Genomic DNA, 22,913 nt, shown 5'->3' with positions numbered 1-22,913 from the left:
TTGTGACCACCCTATCACTGTGGGGGGAGGTGGATATGACCATAAACTGCACACACTAAGGACCACCTACATAATGTCTGTCTCTTCTTGGGGTAACAAATCTTGTTTGAGATAACTGTGTCAGCATCCAGGGCTTACAAAATCCAAAGGTGGGTGGAGAGGGGGGGAGGAGGAGAAGGGGATGGGGGTGGGGCAGGATGGGAAGGACTGTTCTGATTCTATGTGCTATGATGGGATTTGACCTAAAATCCACCCTTCCTCAGATATGAGGCAGAACCCCACCCCAGCCCACCGTCCTTCCACAAAGACACTGTGGGTGCGTGTAGAGAATGACTGTTAAAATAAACGCACTGCAGAAAAGACACACATTCCCCCCACAGCTAACCACACACACGTCACATAGATCCGAAGATGGCTCCCTGTGACCTGTCTTTACTCTAATTTTTGGCAGGTTGCTTCTCACGTGCTCCTGGGAGGTGACTGGGGGGAGGTGGACTCTCCCCTGGGCCCAGGACACTTACGGCTCGCGTTCTCCAGCCGGACCATGCAGTTGAGGAAGTCGTCAAAGCCCAGTTGAAGCTCCTCGTCCGCGTACCTGAGGACGATCAGCTGCAGGAGGTGACTGCTCAGCTGGAAGCCTGTGGGGAGAGTGAGGGGTCACTGTCCTGCCATGGCCAGGCCAAGCCCCAAGGGGTGCACCAGGGAGCGCTCTGTCAGCAGAGGGGCGAACTAAGGGGAGGGAGCCAGCATTCCTGCCACAAAGCTTGGGTTCCCAGACTCAGCAGGGGCTGCTGTCCTCAGTGTGAATGCGGGTTGACAGTGTGTGTCTATGTTGGGGCCGTGCTGGTGAACTCACAGCTGTACCTTCTGAGTTTAATGAGTTTGGGGTCTTGGTTTTGATGCCCACAGCACCCATCGCATCTTGCCGACTTTTCAGGAAGCCTCTAACGCTGGACAGTGTCTGAGCCCCACTCCCGCACCAGCCTGCCCTCTCGGTCTATATCTGAGCTCACTTCTGGCTGCACTTCCAGCTTCTGCTGGGCCCAGGAGGATTCCAGCTGTGACACCTGCAGTACGTGGGCGTTTCTCAAGGGCATTTCAACCCAAAGGTGTTGCAGGCTCTAGGAATCATGTGTCTCTGAAGGGATGCTGCTGGCCACGGAGAATGAGGTGGGGCAGGGAAAGCCTCGTTCACACACACCCACGATGGAGTGAGAACACCAGGCTGGAGCTGGGGACTGGATTTGAGCTCTGGTGCTGTTTGGGCCAAGGGCGGTCTGCTTCGCTTCTCTGGGCTTGGTTTCCTCATTGGTTTGGGCGAGGGAAATTTCCTTTTAGAGCCAATAGTTAATGTTTTGATTTCTAACCAGCATCCTTATGACTTCGTCCCCCTTTCATTTCAGCCTACACGCTCATTTTCTAGGAAATGTTCAAAGTGTTGCTCACAAGTCCACCTGGGGTCTTCCTGCCTCCTCAGTCCCATTTCCAGACAGAGGAGGAGCCAATCAGATGCAGAGTACAGTTTCTGCAGCCAGCACAGTGGCGCTGGCTGCTGGCGGTGGCCAGAATCCTGGTGTCTGCTCTGGACGGGCTGGAGGAGGGAGGGTGGGGGGATTTCCTGTCCCCAAGTCATGATAGGAAAGACCTGGTCACCCCTCCTCTCTGAAGGGCTCCCTTTGTCCCCTGCTCTGTCCTCCTGCCCTAGAAATGGGGTCACTAGCCCCTAAGAAAATCCCGCCCTTCTCCTCTGTGGTATTCTCCGCGTGTCTTTCTAGTCTTGCTTTCTTCACCCTCACATAGGACCCAAGCTGCTCTTGATTTTGTACATTCTGTCCCTGTATCAGACCATGAAGATGACAGTGTTTCCAAATGTTTGGTTTATCCGAGAGGGAACCAGACTACAAGCTTTGGCAGGGCCCAGGGGACACACATATGAAGCATGCTTTGTGGAAACACCATGCAGCTTGGCAGGGGCTGTGGACTCCAGGGGCCGTCGACACTGCAGCTATACGCAAAGGACAGCTGAGCCCCAGAGACTCAGACTGCAGGACAGTGACTTCCGGAGGCTTAGGAAGCCACCCTTCGTGCAGGGAGCCAGTTATAAACTATGACTGAGTCATCCAGTTTGGATTCAGTGCAAAGCCAGGGACAGGGCCACAGGTGGCAGAGGGGTACGTGAGCCTGTGAGCTCCTCCCTGACCCCAAACCACAGGATCGAGCACGCCCTGCCTCGTCTGTGATGATCACCGTCTGAAAGCGGGCATTAGAGGTTTGGAAGAACCGCGGCTTGCCACCAAAGGGTGATCATCCGCTCGGCCAGAAAACTTGGCCCGAGGCCGAGAGGCCTCACAGGGTCAGGCTGAGTTCATCCTTAGTGGGTGCATTCTAAAGTTCCTGCCAGTATCGCACAGGGGCTTAAAACGTTGGACCTAGTGTGAGCCAGCGAGCCCTGAGTCTGAGGCCTGGCTCTGCCACTAAAAGCGCCGTGACCTTAAGAAGCATGGACTCAGGTAGAGACCAGCCTCCTGCTAGGGCCGTGACCACCCACAGACAGCACCTGACAGCCGTCAGCCTGCGCCTGACATCCAGGCTTCCCTTTACCTGCGGCTCTCAGGGCGGTCCGCAGCTCGTAGGAGGACATGGTGCCGGATTTGTCAGCATCGAACTGAAGGAAAAGGTTCTATGGGGAGGAGAGCAGAGGGATGAGAACCAGAGAGCACCAGAGGCCACCCATGGCAGTAACTGGGGGACGGCCAGAGCAGGAGGAGAGATTCCTCACAAGGGCCCCAAGAGCCGAGGGTTGGGTCAGGCCCTCCAGAAGGAGTTGGTCCCTTTTGCTTTCCTTCTCCTTCTGGGCAGAAACATTGCAGTACTTCCGTCAGTCTCAGAAGTAAGTATTGGGATTCTGTCACCATTTCTTCCCTTCTGACCTTTCCAGATAAAATCCTCTAGCCTGCAGCAACTTGGCCTTTTAAAACCCCCTTCTGCTCTAGGCTTCTAGAATCCCCCAGCGGGTTACATACCGTCCACTTCTTCAGTTTGTTCCAGAACACTTTGAATGCACTAAACTCCAGCATCCCGTTGCCACTGGTCTGTGCAGGGGGCATTAAGGAAGGAAGCCGTGAACAACCTTTCAACCCAAGGCTCCCGAAGACCCTCAGGCCTGGGACTTCGGTGCGGGGACAATGGGCTGGCACGGGTGACATGGGTCACACAGATTCAGGGCTCTGAGAGAGGTGGTTTAATTATTAAACCACGGACATCTGAAGAGTGCAGAGGAGAGGTGGGGCCAGCATGAGAAGTTTCGAAAAAGCACACACAAAAAAGCTCTCATGCCCTTGGATGGGCCCCCAAAGTGACAAGACCCCCCTATCTCTTCAAGAACATTCCCCCCACTGGCCAGTCTGAGCCTTAATTCCATTCCAACTCTAGCACCAGGCGTCTCCCAGGTTTTGGTTATTCTCTGTGAAGAAGCCTATCCTGCTGGTTAAGGATGCCACATTCTAGGAAGGTCTGTACTACAGAAAAACGCTCAACATCTATTTCTGCCCACGTATTTGGAAGGATACGTCCATTAGAGAAATGATGTTTTTACAGGAAATCAGGCTTAGTTTCTTGAATTTGATGTCCTTTCCTGAAATCACACAGGAAAGCAGAATTCAGTTGACCCCTGATAAGATAAGTCTATCCTTGTCTGCTGAAAGTCTAAGAGTGTGGTTAGACCTGGGGCTGGTGAGGGTGAAGACGTGGTCACTCTTAGGATACTGGTGAGAGTAGAAATTAACATGGCCTTTTGAGAGGAAAATTTGCAAAATATGAAAAATGCCTTAAAAATGGAAATATCCTTCCATCCGTTTATCCTAGTTTTCTTTAAGAATCTCAAGCAAAGAATTACAAATTAAGATTTTTATCATTGGGTTATTTGTAATGGAAAAAATTTAGAAATAATATAAATGACCAATGGAAGGGTATGGGCAATAATTTAGGTTATGTCCATATGATGGATTAGAACACAATCCTTAAGAATCATGTTTTTGAAGCATATTTAATGACCTGGGGAAATGCTTATAAAAACTGAGTTTAAAAGGCATGCTTTAAAGTTACTGGAGAAATTTGAAAGCTCATACACGGCTAGTGGAAATGTAAAAGAATGACTCTGGAAAATAGCTGGGCAGTTGCTTATAACATTAAATAGAGTTACCATGTAACCAGCAGTTCTCTTCGCTAGATACCCAAGAGAAATGAAAAGACATGTCCACACAAAAAACTTGTACACGAATGTTCATAGCAGCATTATTCAAAATAGCCAAAAAGTGGCAACAACCTAAACGTCCATCAGTGGATAAATGGATAAACAAAATCTGGTGTAGTCATACAATGGAAGAGATCCAGCTGCAGAAAGGAATGAAGAAGACCTGACAAATGCTACAACATGGATGGACCTGGAAGACATTATGCTAAGTGAAAGAAGCCAGTCACAAAGGACCGCATATTATATGATTCCTTTTATATGAAAAGTCCAGAATAGGCAAATCTATAGAAACAGGAAGTAGATTGACTAGCCAGGGGCTCTGGAGAGCGGGGAGTGACTGCTACTGGGTACAGGGGTTCTTTTTAGAGTGATGGAATGTCCTAAAATTGGTCATGGTGATGGTTGTACAACTCTATGAACATACTAAAAACCATTGAATTGTATACTTTAAATGGGTGAATTGTATAGTATCTGAGTTATATCTCAAAGCTGTTATACTAAAAAATAAAATTGTATCTATAATTTAATACCAATTACATGTGTGTACATGCACACACACAGAAACACACGGACCACACATATACATACACAAAGACACACGCACGTGTATGTTAATTGGTTATTTATGGGTGGTGAGATTATTGGTGATTTTCATCTTTGTCATTAGGTCTTTCTGCATTTTCTGGAATTTTCTACCATAAACCTGCATCATTTTTGTAGTCAGGAAATAAGCAATGAAAGCTGTTTTTAAACTCTACTTAAAGTCAGCCCTGGAAAGCAGGTCTGCAGCTCTGAGGAGCAGGGAGCCTGGGGGAGCCGGAGGGGACCCAGGCAGCATGCCGTCACATGTCCCCCACATAGGAGCCCTGGGGTCGCCGGTGGGTGGTGGGTGCGAGCACTTACTCTTTTGCAGCACAGCATTTAAAACATATTCAAGCTTCTCTGCTGTCACCTCCATGTCCTGTGAAAGTGGAGACAATTGTATGGCCTTTAGCACCTTCTTTGTTAGAGCCGTGTGCCCATCTCCTGAGTGGTTGCAGCCTGCTTACTTCTCAGCCCAGAAAGGTTGGGAAAACTGGGCAAGGCATGCTTCTGGACCCCTGATCTGAAGCCCCCAGATGGCGCTTATGTTAGAGGACATTTGGGTCTGAGTCCCCACACGTCTGCAAAGCAGAATCTCCTGGAGATCTTTGAAAAATGCCCACGCCGGGGCTTACCCTAGGGACCATTTCTATCAGAAGCCCTGCGAGTGTGGCTCATTGATTATTTTCAAAATCTCTAAGGGTGCATTTCAGAATCATTGATCTAAGGTTGCCCACTAAATTCCACTGAACCTCCACATCCACAGCATGTAGAAGCCTGTTAGAAATGCAGAGTCTCAGGCACCACTTCAGATCTCTTGCTGAGGAATCTGCATTTTCCAAGATGCCCGGGTGATTTTTATGTACAGGACAGTTTGAGTAGCAGTGACTTAGGGCTCCTTTTGCCCCGGGTTTTGAACTAGCAGTGTGCAACACAATCACCTGTGGCGTTCTTTTCACACATGCCTGCCCGGGCTCTGCCCCTGGAGCTTTTGAGGCCTGGAGAATGGGGGTTTGGGATGTTCAGCCCTAGTGAAGCGTTGCTGATCCAGCTCAAGCCCCCACTGAGCAGAGGAGGCAAGAAGGATGGAGCCATATGTCCAAGTCATAGGCTGGTTGGGAAAAGAGCAGGACTAGGACCGAAGAACTGAACTCTGGAGGTGCTTTGGTTGTTAAAAAGGTGGAATGAACCTCCTGCAACATTCCCTGCTTCCCTTCCAAGCCAAGATCTCCATTTCTGGTAACTTCTGTCCCTCTCCAGGGACACCAGAGGCTGGGGCAGAGGCTGGGAAGACCCAGGTCCCCCAGGAGTAGCCAGGGCCCCCAAGAAGCAAGCTGAGCAACTGAGAGGGCAGGAAATGGGGGACAGACTGTCCTTCTCCAGTGGCTGGCCCTGGCCCTCAGCTTCCAAAGCTGGCCATGCCTCTGGTGTTAATGGACAAAGTGCTGGTACACAATTGCAATTTAATGGTGGCTTTTCTGAACAATACCGCTTTTGACCAGAGCAGAGAGAGCCTTCTAAAGGCAGCGATTGCTGGGCTGAGTTCAAAGGAGCCAGCTCTTTAAGGCTTTCTCTAGCCTCACAGACAGCTGCTGGGTGGGTCTGAGCTCCTTTGGGTGGCAGACTGGTGTGAGAGGTGTCCTGGAGGAGGTGGTCTTTAGGGCCTCTCAGATGACCAAGGCTGGTCTCACTGCAACTAGCTCCACCGTGCCTCGGGCGCCAGCCCTCTGGGAAGCGTTTCTGATGACACTCTCCTGCATCCCTGGGTGGGAAGCAGGCTCCTCAGCATCGTCGGGGATCAAGGGCAGCCATACCTCACCAGCCACTTGTTCAAACAGGGCCCGGAACTGCTGTTCCTCCTCTGTCTCTTGGCCAGGGAGCGTCGGCTTTGGAGGCTAGAAATCAACCAGAGGAACTTGCATTGGACCCAGAAAAAAGAAACTTGACATTTGCTTTCCCAAGAAATAGCAAAAAAGAAGAGGCTGGGCTGGAGGTGGTGCTGCCCCATGGGAGAAGTCGGGACCTCACGGGCTATTTGGTGGAGCTCAGAACTGGCCTGGACCATTAGCAACAGCTGTCTCGATTTCTTGCGAAGGCTTTTTAGAAGGAGAGTCTGGAAGGACTTCTCAGTGGGACTCTGTGAGCCTGCTGGCCTTAGAGATGAGCCTGCGAAAGGAAGCCAGACTCCTGCCGGGGTTGGGGTCCCAGCCAGGGTGGGCGTCACTCCCTGCACTTCCTCTGTCTTACTGCTCACCACCCTTGACTGTAATTACTTGCTTAATCATCTGTCTTGATAGGTGGTAACATCTTTGAGGTCAGGAGTCTGTTTCTAGCACGGAGCACCAGGACTGGTGCAGGGAAAGGGCTCAGTAAATGTTTTGGGTGTTTTATCTTGTTTTGCTTTTGGCTTCATTAATAAGGCACAACCCAGAATGGGCAGCAAGGAGCGGCAAGTTCCCTTCTCAAAGCAGATCACTGCTGACTTTGGAAGCCTCAGACTGTGCCGGCCGCACCTCACACCTCTTGAAAGTCTTCCAGCCCTTGGACGAGTATAAAACCAGCCCCCGCCTCCTGACAACACACAACATAGGGAAGAAGTTATGTGTTTCCCCAAGTCCACGGCAAAAGAATCTACCGGCCTCTCTTGTTTTCTTTTTATCGATTATTTTTCTTAAACTGAATATGTTTTAAAGATACTCCATCCCTTTTGCAAGCAGCAGCCGCCTCTCAGCGAACAGAGCGAGTCAGTAGCACAGAGAAAGATCAATCCAAATAAAGCTTTCTACTGAGCACCCACCTGGTTCCGTGCTCGTGCCTGCTGGAACCCGAGAGACTAGGAGGGACAAGCCTTGTTCTCCAGGAGGTTGGAACCAAGGTGCCTACCTGATCACACGTAACCATTTCCTGGACTTCAGAGTTTGAATTGATGCTATGGTTACAAGGACAGGTTCCAGGACAGTCACTGAATCCCACCCTCCCTGGGTCCATGAGAAGACTCACCTCAGGAAGCTCAATGTCTACATTTCCATCCACGTCCCTGTAGGAGCAAAAGCATGTGACTCATTGGCGGCTCACCTTCCTCATTAGGATGTGCTGCCCCAAAGGGCCCAGAGGTATCGGAAGGTTCTGTTCCAACTGGAGCCCTTCTTTTTCAGTGGCGTTTACATTTCACAAGGTCTGCAGACCCCCTGCCCTGACCTCCCTCTCCCCCGTCACTCAGCCCCTGCCCAGCAGGAAAAGAAGAGGGAGGGTGTTTAGCCATCACTCAAGGAACACTCCTAAATTCTGGCCTTCTAGAAGTAAAAGAAGCTAAGCCAGCAGTCCCTCCCTATTTCCTGAGTGCGCCTTAGCAAGGGATATTTATGAAGCGTGACACAGAACAGCAGAGCAGACCCAGAGCTGAGCTCTCTGCATCTTCTAAGGAGGTACAATTCCTTGGAGACAGTCATTCAGCCTGTTGAGGGTTAATCATTTGGGGGGGGGGGGGGATTTTAAAAGATTATAGAGCAAGCTGAGTCAGAACAAAAAACGACTGCCCCGAGCGGCATCCTTTCCCCTGGCCCCGCCCTGAAGGATGTAAATCCTTGCTCCCACTGTGGGAGGTGGGGCGCTGTGTGGTTGTGTGCTTATGTTTGGGGAACGAGGGAAAACCTGGAAACACGTTTATTTTGCTGTTCATATATTTAGGGGAACCCACAGTGTTTGGAAAGCAGTAATACTGAGAGGAGGAGCAGGTTTCAATTTTTGCTGATACTAAAAACCTTTGGAAGAATCCAGTCTTTTAGGTTAAAACCTAAAGTGCTCGCAAAGAAAAACTGCTAAAAACTCAAAGGGAATACAAAGAAGCACACAGTAGCCTCTCTTCCTCCTCGCCCCCTGGCACACACAAAACCCCTTAGAGCTTTCTTATTGTTGTTTGGGACCCTCTCATGAGAACTAAACTGATGGAAATAGAGCTTAATGTGGGTCTTCTCTCCTCAACCTCCAGAGCTGACTCTGGGGCTCCATGTCACAGCAGATTAAACTATCTTGTTCAGGGCAAGCTGAGAATGGCGTCAGCTTTGCCACATATAAGCTGCCGATAAATGCCAAGGACTCTGACCTCACCCACCAGCAGGACAGAGGAGACACAGAGTAGGATTGGCACAGCCTGGCTTCTCTCTCTCATTCTTGCACCCACAAGAGTCGCCAATCTGTGTGGATGTCGTATGGGTGGCTTTGTGTAGGCAGATACTGGAAATTCACCCTCAGTTTGTCCTGGTATCTGGGAGATGACTGGAGAACAGCTCTCCTGCAGTTTTTTAAAGACTTTATTACTTCTAATTAGCTGACGAGAAAAAAACATGCCTCCTGTAATCAGCTTAGGAAACTCAACCAGGCTTTATAATTGGGAGTCTTCTCAATGACTGCCAGCAACCTAATTTTACCCCACTAAACAAGAGATGAAAACCAGAGCAGACCATGTAGCCACAGCTGTCTCTCTCTTGTTGTCTCTGGTCAGTCCTTTGTTGTGGATTGATCTGACTTAAATACAGAATTAGTAGGTTTGCCATTCTCTGCAAACTCTAGAATGTCTCCATTGGGAAAAGAAAGAGATTCTTGTATCTTGAACCAGTTTTTCCTCTGCCGGAGAACGACCAATGGAAAATGGGCAGTAATGGGAAATTTTTTCCATGAAGTAACTGATACAAAATAATTTTGGTGACATTGCCCAGGAGAGGTGGCACAATGTCAGGAATGTAAAACAGTAGGCAGACTGTAGTATAAGCACCAGACCATTAGCTTTTTTGATGGCAATGTAAGTGCCTGACATTAAACTTTCGATTGCTGAGGTGTCCACTTCAAGGGAATTCATTTCAGATAAACAGATTGCCAGCTACACAACCGGATAAAAGAGCCAGGCCACCTCCCCCAGGAAGTTCCCTTTTGTTGGGAAAGCTCTGGTTGACCCAGATAACTGACCACTTGCTTTTCCCTTCCTGTGCTTTAATTCCTGCTCTTATATTTTAAATTCACCAAAAAAGAGTGAGCCCACGAAACCCTAGGCTCCCCACCCTCGACCCCAATAAAAGCGGAATGCCAGGTCCGCTCTGTCTCTCTCTCCCTATGACATTGCCCTGGGGTCCCAGGCTTGCCGTGTGTCTTCCAGGACTTCTGAGTAGTAAACCTTATTTTTTCAAAGTTCCCTCATGGTGGTTACTGAGGTGTGTCTTACAATCATAATAAGCACCACAAGGGCCGGTCCAGCCACAACATCGGCTGGGAAATGTCTGTGGAGGCTCGCCACACCAGGTCCCGGCCAGAGCCTCAGGCATTCTTCACCAATAGCCTCACTATCTATGGGCTGAGACCAACTGCAACAACACGCCAACATTTATTTAAACGGGAGCTGAAAGAACGTGCCATTTTTGAACCTTGCCATAGCCACTGACTTCATTGTGCACAGAAATAAGTCTAGCATCCCTAAATGTGGCTCCCACTCCAGAAGCTTCTTGGTAACAGGGTCTGGAAAACGAAGGGCTCCACCCTTCAGCTGGAGAGAGCAACTTTTTAATAGTTTGTCTGGAGGAGGGAAGGAGTGAAACTAAAGCGGAAATGTATCCTGCTTTGCAAACTGATTGAGAAACCCTCCCGCCTGGTTTCTCAGGTCGATCATGGAAAAGGCAGGAATGGGGTCATGGCTCCAACAGACCCCTGGTGACTTCTCTGTGAAGGAACCACTAAATGAAGAGGGACTCTTGAACCTGTTACTCACTGGGTAATGGCTTTCTTCTCGGAAAAGATCCTCAGGCAGAAATCGGCTTCCTGATGGGGCTCAAAAGTGCTGGGAATCAGGATGTATTCCCCAGGAGGCAGCTTGAAGCGGTCGGAGACTTCTCTCAGGTTGATGAAGGTTTTGCTTCTGGCCTGGGAAGCGTGGTATCTGAAGAAGTCCTTGCTCAGGTGTTCGTCTTTGCCAGGGCACTGTGGCGGGGAAGCAAGGGGGGCGGTTCTCTCGGGAGGGCTGCTGATCTTGGCTCCTTGGACACAGTTTGGGGTCTGGCCATTGAATCTCAGGCATGAGGCCAAGGAGGAACTGAGGATTTAGAACCCAGAGGGTGGACTCTGAAGAGCAGTCTGTTCCTACCCACCTTGTAAATGGCATAGCCGATGGTCAGCACGTTGGCACCAAATCTCTTGAGTTTCCTTCGATCTTTCTGCATCAGGGCTACAAGGAAAGTGCAATCCTCCTGTCCCTCATCTGTCTCAGTCAGGGACAGTTTTATTTGTGGATTGGTCCAAAAGGTATCTGCCATTTGAAAGACACAGGTTATTTCCCTTTCCTTTAACAAAACACAAAAGACACACACACACATATACTCACTCACGCTTCCCTATCGACCTCCACCACAATCTCCCAAACCTGAGAAAATAATTTCCTCTCTCCCTCTTCTGATCGCCTTCTTGCCCTAATTTCCATAAGCCACTATGAGAGGGCGAAGCGTTCTCCCTTTCGTCTCCACCTTCTTTTGAACCATTTCCCATGCAGTCTTTCAAAGACATTCTTCTATGTCTAGTTGGCTACAGTTTGTTCCATCTTATTCTTTCCATTTGGCATTTCAAGGAAATGTGGCTGTCCCCCAGCATCTTTTCAATGGTTGTGCAATTTGAGCAGAGTGGCCCTCACTCCCAGCTCCAAGGGTGAACTTGGATTGGTCTATGCTGGTCCCTCTTGCCTCGGAGAATTAGAACAAAGCCAGTCAGCCCACAGCATTCACCAAGAAATTTCAAGGAATTCCTAATTAGAGGGAAGCTGAGGACTTTTGTTTAATGACCCTTAGGAGTTGTCATTGAGCATTTCAGTGAGGGCTCGGGAAGCCTTGCATGCTCTGGCAGCCCCCCTCTGACTACAAAGAAATCCAGACGGTGGAAGAAGACAACAGAGGAAAGAGGGCAGAACAGAGAATTACAAACAAATGGGCTGATAGAACTATGCCCGAAGCCCGCCTACTTCTCCTCTGAACTTTTCAATTATGTGGGACAATAAACCCTTTTTATTGCTAAACTAGTGTGAGTTGTGTTTTCTATTACTTGTAACGGAAAATAATCTAAGCGGTAAAACAAGGGAATTTCTCCAAGCAATTCTTATCCAACTTCCTGCTAAATTCCCGCAGCCTTCTTTTCCCGGCCAGCCCTGAAATCCCATGGTCTGACTCCACGTTTCAGGCTTTCTCTAGGGTCTTGGCCCTGATCCATTGATGGCCCCCGGTTGGACTGGACACTTGGGAATGACAGAGAGAATGACAGGCAGACTACCAACCCAGGAAATTGCGGCAGCCCCCAGCTGTGGAGCCCCGCACCCAGCTTCCTTGATGGACCATCACCTCCCATTTGTGGAGAGCACCCTCCTCCAGGGCATCCGGAGTGAGGTTGCAGATCTCTACTTTGTCAAAATGGGCCTTGAAGTCCCTAAACGCCATCCTGCAACCAAGTGGACAGAGACAATGCATAAGAGGTGATGGTCATGACATGGTCCATTCATTCATTCAATCATCTAACCAACAATTATCCAGTGCCTGCTCCTGTCTTCAAGGAGTGGGGAGACCTCAGGTGTGGGGAGACAGAAAATATACACACAGGCACAAAAGGCAAAGAAAGGTTAAAAAAAAGGTTTAAAATGGGGAAAAAAAGTAAAAACTTAGGCTGACTATATATAAATGCTACAAAGAAAAATAAAGTAAGGTGAAGGATGAGCATGCAGGGGTGGGCGCCATTTTAAACAAGGAGGTAAGGAGGACCTCACTGATCAGATGTGGAAACCTGAAGCATGGGGGACGGGGCACAGTGGCTCTCTGGGGGTTCCAGGCAGAGGGAGAGCAAGGTCCTGAGATGGGTAACTGCTTGATGTGCTCAAGGAACACCAAGAAGACCAATGAGGTGGCACGAGGTGGCAGAAAGGGATAAGATCCAAAGATATCGATGGGTCAGGTAGGTCATCATAACGTTTCTGGCTTTGACTCCGAGAAGATAAAGAGCCATGTGAAGGTGTCAAACACAGGAGTAACATGACCCATGGCTGCTGTGTTGAGAAGAGACTTCAGCGGGCACAGAGCCACCAGCTGGGAAGTTAGTCCATCATCCCGCTGAGAGATGAGGGTGAGTCAGTCCAGGCTGGTAGGAGATTTGAGACATCTTCTGAAGGTAGATCCTACAGGACCTGCTGATGGATTGGATGTGGGGGAGGAGAGAATGAAAAAGAGTCAAGATGTTTGGTTTGAGCAACTGGAAGGATAGAGATGAGGGGAAGGCTGTTTTGGAGCAAGTTCGGGAGAGAAGCTCAGACGTTGAGGTTTGGACATGTTAACTTGGGCTGTCTATTAGATATTCAAGGGGACTGTCAAGTAGGCAGTTGAGTATATGGATCTGGAATTCTGGGAAAAGGAGCTGAAGACACAAACCTGGGAGTTATCAATGTACAGACTGTCTTTAAACTCATGCAACAGGGTGAGATCACCTAAAGAGTGGGAGTAGATAGCGAAGAGGGGGCTCCTTGGACTGAGCACTGGGGCACTTCAGTGCTAACAGGTTAGGAGACTAGGAGGGACCAGGACAGGACCTTGAGAAGGAGCCCAGGAAGCAGGAATCCAGGGAGCCCAGTGGCAGCCTTGTCAGTGCTGCTGAGGGATCGAGATGACTAGATTCAGCCAAGTGAGAGCCTATGGTGTCCTTGGTGAGGGCAGGTTCCATGGCATGATGAGCCACACACCATAGCTGAGGGGAGTCAAGAGAGTGAGGGCAGAGAACTGGTGAGTTTTGCTGTAGAGCAGAGGAGAGAAATGGGTTGGTGGCTTGAGTGGGTCAAGAGAGGTTTTTTTCCTTTGAAATAGGTGAAATTACAGCATTGGAATGCTAATGTAAATGATTCAGTAGAAGGGAGAGAATTCATAAATAAAGGGAGCCAGAAAGTTGCAAGAAGTATGTCCTAGAATGGGTGAAAGATGAAAATGGGAAGAGATGGGCTTTTGCGTCAAGATCCCTGGAGGAAAGGCTCCTTACCCAGAGAGCTGATGACTTTAATACCGTGCCCTGCCTGGGGCAGTTTCAGGCCCAGGTGTCAGGGGCAGCTCCTTGAAGAAGGGCAGATGTGGTAGGGGCAGGGCAATGGATCGACCGCAAGGACACTCTTCTCTGCTGGGCCTCTCACTGTCCATTTCCTCATTTCCTCTGCCCCATTTCTCCTTCCTTCTGTGTCAGACCTTCCTTCCACTAGCTTCCACCTTCCACTAGCCTCTCACACTCTGGTTCCTCCCTCCTGCTCATAATTGCCAATTTGGGGGAGGATACTAATGCCAGATCTCAGCTTTTTTCTGCAAGTTCTGCTGTTTTCACGTAACTCATTAACCCAGAGACTCTGTACACAAAATTTAAGGTAAATTTGTCCCTAATTTCTGATTCAACAGATTGTCAATCTCTCAAAACACCTTGCCTGTTTTCCACAGATTTCTCTGACTTATGACCTCATGGTTCCCAATGCAGAGAGGGCTAGCAGGCCACCAAAGTTCATACACTAGGATGGACCAAGGACAGCACCCCATCCCCTCCATCTAGGGCAGGATGTCAGCAGTGATGTGTGTTAATTCTGGGCCAAGGCTCTTAGGAAGCAGGGATGTCTTCTCCAATCTTTCATTTTCCATCTTCTTGCAGATGAGTTTCCTGCGGATGACTGTGTGACGCCAGGGGATGGTGGAGCCACACAACGGAAGGAGCTTGGGTCCTTGAACCACTGCATGGAGAGCCACCCACAGGACAGGAAGGTCCTCCTGCACTGTTGCAATGAGTGAGAAATAAACTTTGTTGCATTTGAGTCTTTGTACGTTTTGAGACTATTTGTTACAGCATCTGGTGTTATCCTGAGTCAGGTGCCCGGAAGTATGGAATCATCATAACAGATTTCTAAAACATGTGATGTCAGCTTAGCAGTTGGGCCGGAGGTTGAAAGGCAATATTAGAGATGGAAAATGGATATCCATGTTGTGAACGGCAAAACATTTGATAAAAATGTTGTTTGTAAAAATATGGAAAACAGAACAAACGCCTAATAAAGCTGTGCTCTAGGGAAAAAGAATAGAAAAAGCTGGAATATTAGTGTGTGCAGGATTTGGCTTGTTGCATTTAATAAGGTGTTAGAAGAAAGAAATGAACTCTGGTAGGAACTGACTGGTTTGAGCACATGAAAATGAATAGAACCAGAAATCAGAAACCTGTGGTCCTCCAGGGTTGGAAGAGCCAATTGTTTCTAGATCCCACAGGAAAAATAAGACTGAAAAAAGCTTCTAGAGTTGAAGGCCCATTAAAAATGTTCAGTTAAACAAAGAGATTCAGCCCTGTGGGAAGTCTAGATTAGGAATGCGTCCTTCTTCCTTAGGTCTGTATTTTTAGATGCTCTCAAGGCAGCTGCCTTCAAGGGTCTGCCACCAAGCTGGGCCTCGAGAGAATGGACTCTGAGCAGCAGGCTGCCTGTCTTCAAATTCACCGTGCAAACTTGGATGACAGAGAATGCAGACAGGGATGCTGGGCTGGAGACCAGAGGCTCTGCTCATGTTTTCTGGATCTGACTAACCCTCTTGAAACCCTTAAATAAACCCGGAGATGGGATGAGTCCCTCACACACGACAGATTAAATTTTCTGCTGACAGGGATGAATATGAAGGATTGGAGACAGATGTATTTGATTTACCCCAAAAAATAAAATAAAAATAAAGAAAGATGGTGCTCCCTAAACCCAAGGTCCTGGGGCAAGTTCACATCCACTATGCAGTTAATACAGAAATGGAAACAGACATGAGCACTGTACCAGAATTCCCCATCGTCGAGGGCAGTGTGACACAGGCGTCTTTGCTCAGCTGGGCTGACGGAATGCCACTCAGAAGAACTAGGAGTGAACAAAGTCAGTGTTTAGGTAGAGGGTCGTGAACAGTGGCCAGAACAACCCCGGCCTTGGGGTGGGGGAGTGCCCCTCCGTAAACCGTGGTTTGCAGTTATGTGAGGAATTGATCCTGGTCAGTGACTACTCACTGGGCCCCAGAAACGTGCCAGGGGATCCAGAGGCTGGTCAGAAAGCACATCTCCAAATGCAGCTAACGGGACCATCTGACCCTCCTCCGTAGGAGACTATCATGGGACCGTTGCAGGAGTTGAACACCAGCAGAGAAGCAGAAAGAACCCACTGGAAGCCACAGTGGACTGAAATGTGTGACCTGGAGCACTTGACTACTCCTCTTCGTTTATAAGGTGACACTTTGAAAAGTGACAATAATTCCTTATGTTCACCCATGCTCGACATCTGATGTACCAGCTTCCTTCTTTACGTGACCTCCCTGGGAAGCCAGGTAGAGTTTTGTGACATATACGTGCCTGTCCTAGGGACAAGAGGGCTCAGGTGAGCAGCCACCCACTTTCCTCCAAACTCAGGAGTTCCGCCCCCAAGTCCACTGTGTCTCTGTGAGCCCACAGCCGCCTCCAAATAGAAGTTCAGATTGAGTCCCTGCCACTGTGGTGCCATCCCTGTGTGGCCACCTCATCTACACCCTATAGATCCTGACTTCATGGGGAGGACTCAGGAGATCCGAGTGAAGGATTCAGGAGGAGCATCTCTCCAGGTCCCTCGCACCAGGGTCAGAAGAGCAGACCTAAGAGCCATTATTTTCTTTCTGAGCCGTCACCCTCCAAGTGGCTCACACCCAGATAATGGGCCTGACAGGCTAAGCAGCACTTTCTGCCCTGTTCTCCTAACAGCCAGGGGCAGGATCACGATGGGAACCGGCCTTCCGTCACTCCCAGGCTGAGTGGGGGGAGAGGCGAGCTTGTTTCCAGCCTTGACTCCAGTAAAAACACACTTTCTTTATGTCTCCCTCTGCGTGTTTCCCAGGAGAAGGAAAAAGGGGCCCTTATCCTTTTACAGACCGCATTCTCTAAATCAAGGAACTCCACAGCTCTATTCACTATATGAAGCAGTCTCATTAATTTTGGTTTCAACATTTCTGTTCTTTCCATTTCCGCCAGGAGAGGGAGGCCGATCTCTTCCCTCCTCTGATGTTGGTCTGCTCTGAATCAGTCTCTGACAATGGCCCACAGTTCTGAGAAGGCGGAAGCCAATTGGGGGGATCAGGGGGGACGAGAGGTCATGCTGGGGGGCGGGACGGATGGGACACAAGAGCAGCCATGTGGAGGACAAGCAGTCCTGGAAATGTGTTCTGGGCCTTCAGGCTGGAGTCTGATTAATAAAGACGAACACCAATGGTTGGTGGCCTGGTGGCTTTGTCTGAGCTGAGGACAAACACCGGCTCAGTTTTCCTCAAGTTCTAGACTTGCTGCAGGGCTCCTCAGAGCCCCACAAGCCATGGATGGGCCAGGGTAGTGGTGGTGGGGAGCCCAAGGGGCAGAGGCCCCAGCCGAGGGAGGAGGGAGTGAAGGAGAGACAGCTCAGGTGGGCCCTGCCTATGGATGTCTAAACATCCCCTGAGGCTAGTCACCTGGGCCACTTCCCAAGGGATGAGGAGGGGACACATATCAAAAATGCAGGCCTACCTTTATAATTGGGGACCAAATAAATAACCCTGGTTGACTGCTCTGTCATGGATGAATTTCCTCTTTCACTTCTATTTCTCTTCTAAGCCACTGGGCATCTGGCCCATGGTCACTGCCCATTAGAGAGAACCCTACAATGACCTGCTTGGCAATATTTCATGGATCCTCACCCCAAAACACTCATTGCCACCCATACCTCCATCCTAAACACACACACACATACACACATGTGCACATTGCTTATTACAGCTACTCATATGAGAGATAAAGCCTTTCACATGGGGATATGAAATATCCCGTGGGAAGGAATATGTTCACTGACATAAATACAATTCTATGAAAGTTAAAGAGTCATTATAAGAGTCTTCAAGTTTGGGCCCGAGGGCTGGAAGGGGAGGAAGTAAGGCCACCCAGAAGCAGGACAGGACCCCGAATAAGAGCCAGCAGGGAACTGCAGACAAACTACTCCTCCTTCACACGTCTCAACAAGCCAGCCATGGCCCCACAAGCCCCATAAGCAGCAAGAGGGAGGGGACCCACCAGAGAGACAGGGCGGGGACTGACCTGTCGCTCCAGGACCCGTTCCACTCCACGTGACCCCAAGGGTTCCGGACTCTGATGAGTTCGATTTTCTGGCCTCGGCAGTTTACCTAGAAGAGAAAAGCATTGGGAAACATGAAATGATGAATTCATCCATGAGCTCCAGAGTGGGTCCTCTCCAGCCAGGGCTGCCTTTACTGGAAGTGTCGTCTACAACACGCTAAAGAGGTGTCAAAACTCATCAATTCTTAACTGGCTCTCAGGATTTTCTAATTCCTATTGAACACAATGGCTAGCATCACCAATGATATTATATTAATTTCCCCAGAATGGGTATGCTCCATCTGGGAAATGGAGTAGAACTGTAATTAACATGAAATTAGTCCACGTCAGTCTTCAAATGCGTGAGCTTTCTCTCTAGATCGGGATCTCCCCAGAGGCAGGGGTCAAGTCTTATTTGTCTGTGTGTCCTCAGCATCCAGCACAGTGAGTGGTAAAGAGTAATTTTTGGAAGTGCTCATGGAACCATTACTGAGTTTTCTTCATCCTTAGCATCTTATTCACAGGAGAACGATAAGAATATAAGCACATGCTGGGAATTGAAACAACAACAATAAACAAAAAAACACTTCTAAGTCTTCTAAATCCAACATTCTCCCCCTTTCAGGTGTCACATGAAGATCTCTGCTGTTCACACTGAGAAGCCTTGAGCCTGTAAAGACGGATGATTCAGCCACGTCCTTGAACACTCTGCCCTGGAGCAGGAAAGAGGACCAGCGCATTTTAGAAAGATCTTGGAGGAAAGAGAGTGGAAATAAAAGACTTCTATTCATTGACAATCCAGAAATTTTAGCTCTCAGAGCACTTTATCCACATGCATTTGACACAAATTGTAATTTTGATGTGTAAAAATAATTTAAGTTAGTATAACCTCTCCAGAGTTCAAGATGCAGCCTGTAGTTCACCATTTAAGAGGTTCATTGATTGAAATGTGCAGGGAAGGTAAATTCCTTATAGGTGGAGAGAAAGCAAAAGGAACTGAACAGAGATGATGGAAGAATTCTGTTGTTACCTGGAGTAATATTTAGAAGATCTAACATTAAAAACTGTGTGCCTACTCAAGTGAGTGAATGGCAAGGCACGCACGTACAGACAGAGAAGCAGGGACCAACACAAAGAGCTAAAATTCTGAAGAATCCAATTGCATCTCCCACCGTGAACACTCTTCTCACAAACCCCAGTGGGGAGGAAGGCCAGGGCTTCCTCCTGTGTCTCTACTCCTTGCTCGTTGGGAGTGTGTTACTCAAAACATGGGCAGTAACCGGAGGAGACCGGACGCACCTGTGTCCTCTACATACTGGGTTTGAGACTTGTCCAGGAGAGGCATGGGGGCGAAGAGGGGGGCAAAGTCAGGTTTGGACTTCACTGATTGAACCTGAGAGGGCACAACCCTTAGCTTGTCTTCCTTTGTCATCTCCTCCTCTTCCCTTCTCTTTCCCATGAGTCCTTCAAGGAGCTCTCCTCCCAACCAAACACTCACTAGAAGCCAGAACGATGCTGTGTGGGGGTCTAGGCGGCCCCCAGGGATCAGTTCCGCCCTGGACTTCAGCTGCAAAGACTAGGATTTGTGACGGTTAGTTTTATGTGTTAACCTCACCCGGCCACGGGGTGCCCAGGTATTTGGTTGTATTTGGTTGGTTCTGGGTGTGTCTGTGAGGGTGTTTCTGGATAAAATTAGCATTTGAATCAGTAGACTGAGTAAAGCAGATGGCCCTCCCTATGTGGGTGGGTCCCATCTAATCAGCCAAAGGTCTGATAGAACAAAAAGGCAGAAGAGAGAATTCACGCTCTCTGCCTGACTGCTGAGTTGGGACTTCGGTCTTCTGCTCTCAGACTGGGACTTATACCATTGGTTCCCCTGGATCTCAGGCTTTGGACTTAGACTGGAGCTACATCACTGGCTTTCCTGGGTCTCCACTTACAGATGGCAGGTCATAGGACTTCTCAGCCTCCGTAATCACGTAAGCCAATTCCTCATAACAAATCTCTCTACATATATATATATAGCCTATTGATTCTGTTTCCCTGGAGAACCCTGACTAGCATAGGACTGATGTGGAATGAGGGAAGAGAAGAAAAAACAAAGACCGGGTTTTCACACCTGCTAAACAAGTTGGGTCCTGTGGTGGAATCACATGTTTCTCTCTTTCCTGTTTTGAATTCCAGCCTGCCTCCTTTAGATGAGACATTCTCTGAAATGTCTGAAAGTGTGGTTTAAACTGCGACACACTAAATCAGTATAAGCAACTAGCATTGTCGAGTCTATCCGTGTACTCTGTCAGCAGGGGTTCATGTCGCCTACCTGGTCAATTCCCGTCACAGTGTAGGCATGACCCTTAATGAGACCGAAAGGCGTCCGGGCTTCAGATTCTGCAGCATTTCTGATCTAAAACATGAAAAGAGCAATGTTGAACCCATTGTGTAAGTCAAGCCTTCCCTACCTGGCCAGACCCAGCTCTGTGCCTGGCCCGGCCACGCCTGCTCCCCCAAGTGAGGGCTGTGTGCCTGGAGCATAGAAAATGGGTACACAGGACACCCCTAAGATGGTTAGCAGAGACATACAGCAATTGCCCATCTCTTCCCAGGGTGAGGAGACTCTCATTCCCAGATCAGACTCCAATGAAAAGTTGACTCTTCTGCCCATAAACAGAACAGCTTGAACATCCCCATCATGCAGCACAGCACGAGACAGACGCACAATCACATAAGCAGAAGAGACGATGCGAAGCATATAACAGTATTACATACAGCCCCATGCCACAGACTTCAAAATGGAGAGGAAATGGATAATTTAGTAGCAAAGAATAAATTCCCAAGGTTAATCCAAGAAGAAATAGAAAACTTGAATAGGTTTCAAAAAATAGATGAGGTAAAATGATATGTGTATTTGTATGCATAAAGAAATCAGAAAACAATATTGTTTGATTTCTATCTATTGATATATTTCTTCAGGACATATGAAGTGAGAAAAACAAGTCTCAGAAGAGTATATAGGAAGATTCCATTTAGTACAATCAACCCCCTCCAACCTCCGTGTTTGTGTACATCTGTGTGTGCCTGTTTGTACGAGCAAGGAGAATAGTATGAAGGGCGCACCCCAGGTATCACAGGGTAGGACTCGGGGAGGAGATAGAAATTTGCCTTTATATATAATCTCAGGATTGTTCCACCTGACACAGCAAATATGGCTTGCCTTTCTAATTTGAAAAACATTAAATAAACACTTTTGTTTTAATTAAAATAAACATTGACACCCCTTCCCCCCACAAGTGATACCCCTCCTTACATGTGGCCAGGGCACCTGGCTCAGACATCCAGCCCTGGCACAGCACCTGAAATGTGAGCAAGCGAGCGACTTACATCAATGGAGCAGCCCACCAGAGAGCTCCTCTTCAGGGCCTTCTCTAGAATCTCATAGAAGTTCTCTGGAGCCTCTTTAGTTTCGAAGGTCTCTGCTACACCCCCCGTGAAGTCTTCCATGGCCTCGATGGCATTGCCCCCCTTCAGAGCCTCGTAGCTCCCGTTCAGCCTATAAGGGCAGCAAGAAAGCATGGAAACTGCTGCAGGGAACAAGGAAGGCCACCAGGTGGCACCCCTCAGCCGGAGTTTTCCCAACTTCGTTCTAAGAACCATCTCCGAAGGCTTGCCCCAGCAGGATAGTGAGGAGGAAGATGGGAAGCAGGGAGGGGGTTTACTTGGAGGAAACAAGAGATCCTGAGCTCTCTGTGAGATAGGCAGTGTGGTGTGCAGGTAAAGAGCCTGGACTCTGGTCCCTGAGTGGCTGCAGGTTCAAGTGCCAGCTCTACCACTTACAAGCCGAGTGATCTTGGGCCAAGTCACTCACTTGGTGTTTCAGTTTCCTAATGTGCAAAATGAGGGTGATGGTTGTATGCTCCCTCCTAGGACTGCCATGAGGTTTAAATGAATCTCTCTATCTTACTCCCGTTCAGGGGTCTGACCATGAGGGTGTTAGTTATACGTAGACCGAGAGAGAATTGAAGACTTCTCTCTTCCTTTCTGGTCTCACATACTCCCAATCATTTTTCCTCATAGTCTTCTCTTTTACTAATATGACTGTGTGTGTGTGTGTAGATACTCTGCTTGAATTTTAAAATAAACTTTTTCATTTATAAGAGTTTTAGATTTATAGAAAAACTTGCAAATAGTAGAGAGAGTTCCCATATACCCCTCACTCAGTTTCCCTTAATGTTAGCATTTTACATTAGTATGGTACATTTGTTACCTGACTGAACCCATACATTATTATTATTCAAGGCCACACTTTCTTCATATTTCCTTAGCTTTTACCTAACATGCCTTTTCTGTTCCAAAATCCCATCCAGGGTATCATATCATGTTTAGTCCTCATGTCTCCATAGACTCCTCTTGGTTATGACAATTTCTCAGACTTTCCTTGTTTTTGGTGACTTTGACGGTTTTGAGGAATACTGTCAAGTGTTTTGTAGAATGTCCCTGGGTCGAGATCTGTCTGATGCTTTCCTCATGATTAGACTGGAGTTATGGAATTTTGGGGAGGAAGACCACAGATGTGATGTGCCCTTCTCACCCCATCAGGGGTACACACTGTCATCCTGACTTGATGCTGCCTTGACCGCCTGGCTGAGGTGGTGTCTGTCAGGTTTCTCCACTGTGAAGTTCCCTCCCTCTGCCCTTTCCACACTGTCCTCTTTGGAAGGACATCACTTTGCGCAGCCCTCACTTAAGGAGTGGGGAGACATGCTCCACCTTCTTGAGGGCGGAGAGTCTGTCACGGACTAATTGCCCTGAGTAACTCAAGGGAGGTTTCGGAGGCATTTAACTGTTTCTCCAAATTGTTTTTTTGTTGTTGTTATGTTAAGAGATGCAACCACCAACCACCTTGAATCAGACTGAGGCCACTGCAAGAGCAGCG

General features: G+C 48.5%; 1 protein-coding gene across 1 annotated transcript in view; it reads right to left on the bottom strand.

Moving 5' to 3' along the window:
• CAPN9 (calpain 9) overlaps window positions 1–22,913 on the bottom strand; it is a 45,350-nt gene that overhangs the window by 5,622 nt on the left and 16,815 nt on the right. The window contains exons 5-18 of the mRNA XM_046654993.1: window positions 21,362–21,530; window positions 20,304–20,387; window positions 17,966–18,051; window positions 15,669–15,746; window positions 12,135–12,295; window positions 10,966–11,123; window positions 10,590–10,798; window positions 7,835–7,871; window positions 6,649–6,729; window positions 5,156–5,213; window positions 3,570–3,634; window positions 3,024–3,092; window positions 2,602–2,680; window positions 522–638 (exon numbers count right to left, since the gene is read on the bottom strand). Of these exons, the coding sequence (XP_046510949.1) occupies window positions 522–638; window positions 2,602–2,680; window positions 3,024–3,092; window positions 3,570–3,634; window positions 5,156–5,213; window positions 6,649–6,729; window positions 7,835–7,871; window positions 10,590–10,798; window positions 10,966–11,123; window positions 12,135–12,295; window positions 15,669–15,746; window positions 17,966–18,051; window positions 20,304–20,387; window positions 21,362–21,530 (1,451 nt within the window). The remainder of the gene's footprint in view (window positions 1–521; window positions 639–2,601; window positions 2,681–3,023; window positions 3,093–3,569; window positions 3,635–5,155; window positions 5,214–6,648; window positions 6,730–7,834; window positions 7,872–10,589; window positions 10,799–10,965; window positions 11,124–12,134; window positions 12,296–15,668; window positions 15,747–17,965; window positions 18,052–20,303; window positions 20,388–21,361; window positions 21,531–22,913) is intronic.

Source organism: Equus quagga, chromosome 2 (genome assembly GCF_021613505.1).
Source record: "Equus quagga isolate Etosha38 chromosome 2, UCLA_HA_Equagga_1.0, whole genome shotgun sequence".
NCBI classification, from domain to species: domain Eukaryota; kingdom Metazoa; phylum Chordata; class Mammalia; order Perissodactyla; family Equidae; genus Equus; species Equus quagga.
The sequence above is the reverse complement of the archived record's forward strand: the minus strand, read 5'-3'. Positions and strand labels throughout refer to the sequence as shown.